This window comes from Dipodomys merriami, unplaced genomic scaffold (genome assembly GCF_024711535.1).
Source record: "Dipodomys merriami isolate MVZ:Mamm:240054 unplaced genomic scaffold, mDipMer1.0.p SCAF_50, whole genome shotgun sequence".
NCBI classification, from domain to species: domain Eukaryota; kingdom Metazoa; phylum Chordata; class Mammalia; order Rodentia; family Heteromyidae; genus Dipodomys; species Dipodomys merriami.
The window spans coordinates 7,604,250-7,611,501 of NW_027206069.1; the positions used below are offsets into that span (position 1 = coordinate 7,604,250).

Consider the following 7,252-nt stretch of genomic DNA (forward strand, 5'->3'; position numbering starts at 1 on the left):
TTAACCGGGCAATTAGGCCGCCCGCCCAGCTCGGCCGGCCTCGCGGCGGGGTGGCTGAATGGAAAAGATTAGGTTAATTTCATTAATTCCCAATCCACAATCTCTTTCCAGGCCTGGTAACCACCCCCCCCCCCCCCGCGCGCAAGACTCCTTTTTTTCCCCCCTCTCTCCCCCTTTGGCACCTCTCCCCCCCCTTCCCCTCGAGGGCCTCCCTCCCTCCCTACCCCCCACCACACCCCCCTCCCCAGGAAAAAGAAAGGACCAAATCTGGTTCTGTTTGTCATCTGCATATTACCCAGGAACTAAATCCAGGATGACGTCGACTCGGTATAAAACCAACAAGAGGTTCAGCTGGCCGGAGCTCTGTCCTACCCCGCGGCTGGAGTGGAGCGAGCGGCGCGGCGCGGCGCGGGGCGGGCGGGCGGGAGGAGGGCGCGCGGACGCAGGGGGCGGGCGGGCGGGCGGGGAGGGGCGCGGGGCTGCGCGCTCGCCGCGCTCGCTTTCGCTTTGCTCGGCAGCCGGGGACGGGCGCACGGACCCCCGCCCCCGCCCCCGCCGCACACCCTCGGAGAAGGCTTTTTTTCCCCCCCCTCGGCTCGTCCCCGCCGCCGCCCCTCCCTGGTCCCGGCGCGGGGCTCGGGGATGCCCGCCGGCATGTTCAGCATCGACAACATCCTGGCCGCCCGGCCGCGCTGCAAGGACTCGGTGCTGCCGGTGGCGCCCAGCGCGGCGGCTCCGGTCGTCTTCCCGGCCCTGCACGGAGACTCGCTCTACGCCGCCGGTGGCGGTGCCTCCTCGGACTACGGCGCCTTCTACCCGCGTCCCGTGGCCCCCGGCGGCGCGGGCCTCCCGGCTGCGGTCGGTGGCTCCCGCCTGGGCTACAACAACTACTTCTACGGGCAGCTCCACGTGCAGGCGGCGCCGGTGGGCCCGGCCTGCTGCGGGGCCGTGCCGCCGCTGGGCGCCCAGCAGTGCTCCTGCGTCCCCGCCGCCCCAGGTAACGACCGATCGCGCCCGCGCGGGGTCCCGGGGCCCGGGTGGGCGCTGGGGCCGGCTTCCGTGGCCGCTTTGGCGAGGGACTTGGCCCGCTGGAGCGCCGAGAGCTTTACACCGAGCGAGGAGAGTTAGCGAGCGCTTTGCCCCACGGCGGAGTGAGAGTGCTCACCGGGCTGTAATGATCGTGCTGCCGGGGGACACGAGGTGTTCTAGAACTTCCAAACTTGGAAGATGTGCCACTGGATGTTTCCCCTCCCCCCCCCGCCCCGCGCACTCCGCACCCCGGATTCCCGGGCTTCCCCGATCTCCCCCCCCGTAGTCCCCCTTTTTGCGGACGGGTTTGAAATGGGGAAGGGATCTGACGGCGCGCGCCTCTGTCGCAGGCTACGAGGGCCCGGGGTCGGTGCTGGTGTCCCCCGTGCCGCACCAGATGCTGCCCTACATGAACGTGGGCACGCTGTCCCGCACGGAGCTGCAGCTGCTCAACCAGCTGCACTGCCGGCGGAAGCGGCGGCACCGCACCATCTTCACCGACGAGCAGCTCGAAGCGCTGGAGAGCCTCTTCCAGGAGACCAAGTACCCGGACGTGGGCACGCGCGAGCAGCTGGCGCGGAAGGTGCACCTACGCGAGGAGAAGGTGGAGGTAGGCGCCCGGCCCGGCCCGGGGCGGGGGTGGGGGTTGAGGGGCGGAGGGGAGCATCCAGCGGTGCTCCCCGCAAGCTGGGCCACCCCCGCCCCCAGCCGGCCTTGTCCAGGCCTCCCTGGGTCTCCCCCGACCCTTCCGCCGGCCTCGCCGCGGAGGCCCGGAGGCTCCCGGAGGGCGCTTTAGGCCCAGGAAGTGGAGCGAAATGCGGAAGCGCCCCCTTCTTGTGTTGGCCGTGCCAGGATGCCCGGGTACGATCCCACCGCGTCCTGGCGATGTCGGGGGCCACCAGGAGCCCCTGGGGAGCCCTGGCCGCGCGGAGCCCGGGCGATGTCGCCCCTCTGATTGCCCGTGGCTTGGTGTTCTCTTGCGCCAACAGGTCTGGTTTAAAAACCGCCGTGCCAAATGGAGACGGCAGAAGCGATCCTCTTCCGAGGAGTCGGAAAACGCGGAGAAGTGGAACAAGGCGTCGTCGAAAGCCTCGCCCGAGAAGAGGGAAGAAGAAGGTAAAAGCGATTTGGACTCAGACAGCTGACGGCCGCGGGCCGGCCCCGGGCGCTTTTGCTTTGCCCGACTCACGGACTTGCACAGACAGACGATGCTTCTTGCACACGCGCTGCCTTGCGGGAGGGGGTCGAGGAAGGAACGAGGAGCTGTAAATACTGTACATAGCCGGGAGGGTCGGCGTCCTGGCCGCCGGCGCCCGGCCCCGCCGTCCGGGGCGCTCACGCGTCGCTCCCCAGCGTAGTATTTATAGTTAAGTTAACGGTGACACCCTAATAAAATGATGGCGAAGTGGACGGCCACGTTCTGTACTTCGTACCCCACCCTCTCTCCTTCCCCCCCACATCAAATCCTCCCCCACCTTCCCCCAACTCTATTTATTTGTAGGCGTGGAAGATTATTAAAAAGTTGCAACTCTGGTCTGTCACAGAAAAACAATAACGAGAGTAAAGAAAGTCTGAGCGAAAACCGAACGGATCGATCACGGGATGGGGGCTGCGTCTCCGAGGGGTGCAGAGTTGGCGCTGCGGGTGCCAGGGCAGGGCGTGGGTTCAGAGTTTACAGGAGCGGCTACCCCCCCCCCCCCCCCCCCCCGCCAGGTACTCACCATACCAAGGCTGCGCGTTTACGAACCGCCCCAGATCTAAGGGAGAGGGTTCAGGCAGCGGGAAGTCTGATTCTCCTGAGGTTGGGCCGCCCTTCACGGCTGTTTCTGCTGTCCATTTTCCGGGGCGCCGTCTTGGGAGAGCCTTTTACACCCCACCATCTTGGCTGGCATCACAGGGGACCCCCCTCTCCCCCAGACAGCTGCGCCACTGCCCCGGGGTTGCGGGATTCACCTGGGACAAAGGCTCTTCTCCCAGGTGTGTGGTAGCCAAGAAACTCACTGCCAGAGAGGTTCTGCTATGGTGGGACCCCTCTTCCTGGGCGGACTAGCCCCCCTGCGCACCACTCAGCACGGGGGCAGAGGCCAAGGCCAAGGGGGGTGGTTTTGTTTGTTGGCTGGTTTGTTGGAACTGGTGTTTGAAAAGGATCTCCCAGCCGGCTAGGCTGGCACTTTACTGCTTGAGCCACACCTCTAGCCTAGTCGTTTTGTTTTGTTTTTTGGTTATTTTGGAGATGGAATCTAGTGAGGGTTTTTTGCTTTTGTTTTTTGTTTTGTGGGAGCTGGCTTTGAACTTCAATCCTTTGGATCACTTCAGTCCTTTGAATCGCCAGGTGCCCAGCTAGCAGTGGTTTTAATATGCTAAACGTGATTGGTTTCTGCTCTGGGTGCACTTAACTGCTGAGGGAAGTTGAGGCTCAGAAAGCCGGCCTGGCCTGGCTCAACCCAGACAGTGGGTCACTGTGGAAGCTGGAAGCTTCTTCCCGGGCTTTGCTTTGAGCCTTTGGAGTAAGGTACCCAGGGGAAGGGAGGAGCATTAGATGCCAGCTCTGACCAGGAGTAGAGAGAGAAAAGAAATAGGGATTCACAAGGAGCCCGGGTTTTTCACGCTTTTTAGGTTTGCAAGGCAAAAAGACACAGAAAGTGTGGACTGACCCCTAGCACTGCTTTTTAATTTTTTTTGTGTGTTTTATGTATGTTTTATGTTGACTTCCAATTCCAGATCCTCCTGTCTCAGCCCCCAGAGTGCTGGGGGCCGCACCATGGCAGAGGCTCCCAGTGCTGCTTTCTTTTAGGCTCAGTGACTTGGAGTCTAGGTCTAAGTCAGATGACAGGATTGCCCTAGTTTCATGCCCAGACTCCATGATTTGTGACTTTGAGTGTGATGTTCTGTCACTGGAAAATGGGGACAGTGGTAAAACCTGCTGCCCAGGGATTTGGTGGACATCGAGGGCCCCAAGTTGCTTACTGTGCTGCTGGCATTAAGGACTTCTTTTGACACGGCTACTTTGTATGCACACACACTCATGCATACGTGGGCCAGTAGTATGGTTTCAACACAGGTCCTCAGTCTGGCTTAGCTTTTTCACTGAACTGGTGCTTTACCGCTGGAGCCCACTTGCTCTTCTTCCGTGTATGTACTGGTTAATTAGAGGAGATAAGGGTCTCTCCGATTTATCTGCCCAGGTTAGTTTTGAACTGTGATCCTCAGATCTTAGTCTTCTGAGGGCAGCCAGTGTGAGCTGGCTACTTAATTTTGAAAGTTAGTAGGATCATTCTAATACTTTAGAAATCACTTGCTTTTTCTTTGCTTTTTTTTTTTTTTTTTTTTTTGTTGTTGTTGTTGTTGTTGTTGTTGGTCGTGGGGCCTGAACTCTGGGGCCTGGGCACTGTCCCTCAGTTCTTCAAGTCAAGGCTAGCGCTCTACCACTTGAGCCCACAGTGTCACTTCTGGCTTTTTCTGCTTATGTGGTGCTGAGGAATCGAACCCAGGGCCTCATGCATGCAAGGCAAGCAATCTACCATTGAGCCACCTTCCCAGCCCATCACTAGCCTTTTCTCGTTTTACCTTCCAAGAACTCTGAGATATGGGAAATGGTTACCACATTATGGGTGAGGAAGTAAAGGTTTGACAGCTCGCCTAAATGAGCCTTGCACTGTAATTGGCGATATTTCAGTAATAACTGTTCTCATCAGAAATGTCCAAGGAGGCTGTCTCGTTCTTTTATTTATTTACTTATTTTTGTTTCTGTCAGTGAGCTTTTTTTTTTTTTTTTGCTCCAGGTTAGTGTTCTACCACTTCAGCCACAGCTCCACTTCCAGTTATTTTAATGATTAGTTGGGGATAAGAGTCTCAAGGACTTTCCTGCCTGGGCTGGCTTCCATCTGTGACCCTCAGATCTCAGCCTCCTGAGTAGCTGGGATGACTTGTCACATTCTTGACAAGTCCTCCTCAGATGCTAGACTTCCAGTGTGAACAGTCATGTCGGCCCTGCCTCCCACCTGACCTCCAGGAATAGCAGCTCTTCCTGCACTGGGGGCCTCGGCACCGCGGGAGCTGGTGAGCTGCAGGGGCATCTGGAGCAGTCTAACTTATGGGCACAAGCAGTGGGCAGTGTCATTCTACCCTGAGAGACGGACACTGCAGGCCTATTTATAACCCCCTGTGTGTTTGTTCTCATGTGACTTGCCCTCCAGCTCACCAGAAAAGGGAATCTTTCATCATTTGAAGGAATGAATATCTGTACCTATCTGGTTTGTGAAAAAGTACATGGCAGGTGAGAGAGAGAGAGAGAGAGAGAGAGAGAGAGATGGATTTTCAGGTGACAGCCTATCGAGGGGTTACAGTGGGAGGAGCCTAGAGGTGGATGAGCTTCTGGGAGCTGCTCTTGGTCTGCCCTGGGGCGCCTGGGAGGTAAGAGCTCTCCTTCTGAAAGTCCCTGTCTCTGGGCCTGGCTTTCTCTGCCAGGCACTTGAGGATTGCCTCCCCATTCCAGGAAATCAGCATAATAAATGTCTGGATTGTGAGGGAAATGTCAGCATGGCCTGTCTAATTATAGTCTACCCACCCTCCTGTGTGCCCCAGGCCCTGTGGGGTGCAAACCTCTTTCTTAGCTGCTCAGAGTACCGGGCAGGGCCAGATGGGGTCAGGCAGCAAAAGGGCACGTGGGTGGGCCTGGTAATTTTCTTTTAGGGAGGGGTTTAGCGACCACACTGGCTGTTGGAGTGGGAATATATGGACCGAGTGTAGGCCAGGTGACTTTGCCTGAGTGGCTTCTGGTTCTTGTGTCCCGGCTTCTGACCAGTGGAAGTGTTCTGTTCATTTCACAGTTAAACAAATTGAGCCACAAAGCAAATAAGAAAGGCCAGCACAGGAACTGTGATCTGCTGTGTACCTAGTCCAGTGAATTCCATCAATCAGGATGCTTAAAGAATCCAAATTAGCCAAGTGTTGGTGGCTCCTGCCCATAATCCCAGTTACTCAAGGAGCTGAGATCTGAGGATTTTGGTTTGAAGTTAGCCCAGAGTGGAAAGTCTGAAACACTCCCTCTCCCCCTTCCCCCTCATACCTCTCCAGGTCCTAGGGCTTGAATGCTGGGCCTGAGCACTGTCCCTGAGCCTACCACTTGAGCCACAGCCCCACTTCTGGCTTTTCTGAGTAGTTTGTTAGAGACAACTCTCATGGAGAGTTTTCAGCCCAGGCTGGCTTTGAAACACAATCCTCAGATCTCAGCCTCCTGAGTAGATAGGATTACAGCCACCGGTGCCAGGCTCTGTGAAACTCTTATCCTCAATTAACCAGCTAAAAGCTGGAGGTGGAGGTATTGGCTCAAGTGTTAATTAAATACCAGCCTTGAGTGATTCTCCTATCTGTAATCTCTTGAATAGCTAGGACCACAAGTGTATACCACAATGCCAGTCTTCTTGGTTGAGATGGGGTTTGCTAGTCTTGAAACTCTACCCCCCTGATCTCCAAACTCTTCTGTAGCTTGGATTATAGGCATGAGCCATGTGAACTTGGTTGTTTAGCATTCTTAGCTAGCTGGGCATGGGTGGGAAAGAAGATTTGAAAACAATTACTATACAAATAGCATCCTGGAGAGTAGTGGTTCTTTGATCAATTGTGTTTCCTTGGTATTTGACCTTGGAAACAGGAAGGTTTGTCTGCTTTTGAATGTGGGTCTTTTGTAATTCAGGATACCTCCTCCAGGTTTAACCTGGCCAGGGCTGGGATTATAGGTGTGCCCATCCTAGCCTGCTTACCCAGAGGGTTTTTTTTTTTGTTTTTTTTGTTTTTTTGTCAATAGTGGGGGCTTGAACACAGGGCCAGGGCACTGTCCCTTAGCTTTTTTTTTTTTTTTTCCCTTTGCTCAAAGGCTACCACTTTGAGCCACAGCTCCACTTGCAGATTTTGAGTGTTTAATTGGAGATAAGAGTCTCACCAAGACTTTTCTGCTCAGGCTGGCTTCCAACCATGATCCTCATATCTCAGCCTTCTGAGTAGCTAGTATTACAGGCATGAGCCACCAGCACCTGTTTTAATGTCAATATGTGATAAAGAAGTGGGCAGATACTTGCTGGGTTTGGTTGTTGTGGGATGAGTGAGAGCTCTCATCCATAGTTGTAAGAGATGTACAGTCACTTAGAATAGTTTAGATATTAGTGAGGTTCTGGTGGCTCATGCCTATACTTAGAGGGCTGAAATTTGAGGACTTGAAGTTCAA

General features: G+C 55.8%; 1 protein-coding gene across 1 annotated transcript; it reads left to right on the top strand.

The window, feature by feature from the left end:
- The first annotated feature begins 582 nt into the window (after nucleotides 1-582).
- On the top strand, nucleotides 583-2,440 carry Gsc (goosecoid homeobox). The gene is made up of 3 exons (XM_069997781.1): nucleotides 583-997; nucleotides 1,380-1,639; nucleotides 2,019-2,440. The coding sequence occupies exons 1-3, from the start codon at nucleotides 643-645 to the stop codon at nucleotides 2,172-2,174; spliced, it is 771 nt and encodes a 256-aa protein (XP_069853882.1). The 5' UTR covers nucleotides 583-642; the 3' UTR covers nucleotides 2,175-2,440.
- The last annotated feature ends 4,812 nt before the right edge of the window (nucleotides 2,441-7,252 follow it).

What these genes read in the sequence shown, in the direction of transcription:
- Gsc (XM_069997781.1), top strand. Translation starts at nt 643, where the DNA reads ATGCCCGCCGGCATGTTCAGCATCGACAACATCCTGGCCGCCCGGCCG. An exon ending in CTGCGTCCCCGCCGCCCCAG is followed by an intron (nt 998 to 1,379) that starts GTAACGACCGAT and finishes CCTCTGTCGCAG; the next exon opens with GCTACGAGGGCCCGGGGTCG. An exon ending in TACGCGAGGAGAAGGTGGAG is followed by an intron (nt 1,640 to 2,018) that starts GTAGGCGCCCGG and finishes TTGCGCCAACAG; the next exon opens with GTCTGGTTTAAAAACCGCCG.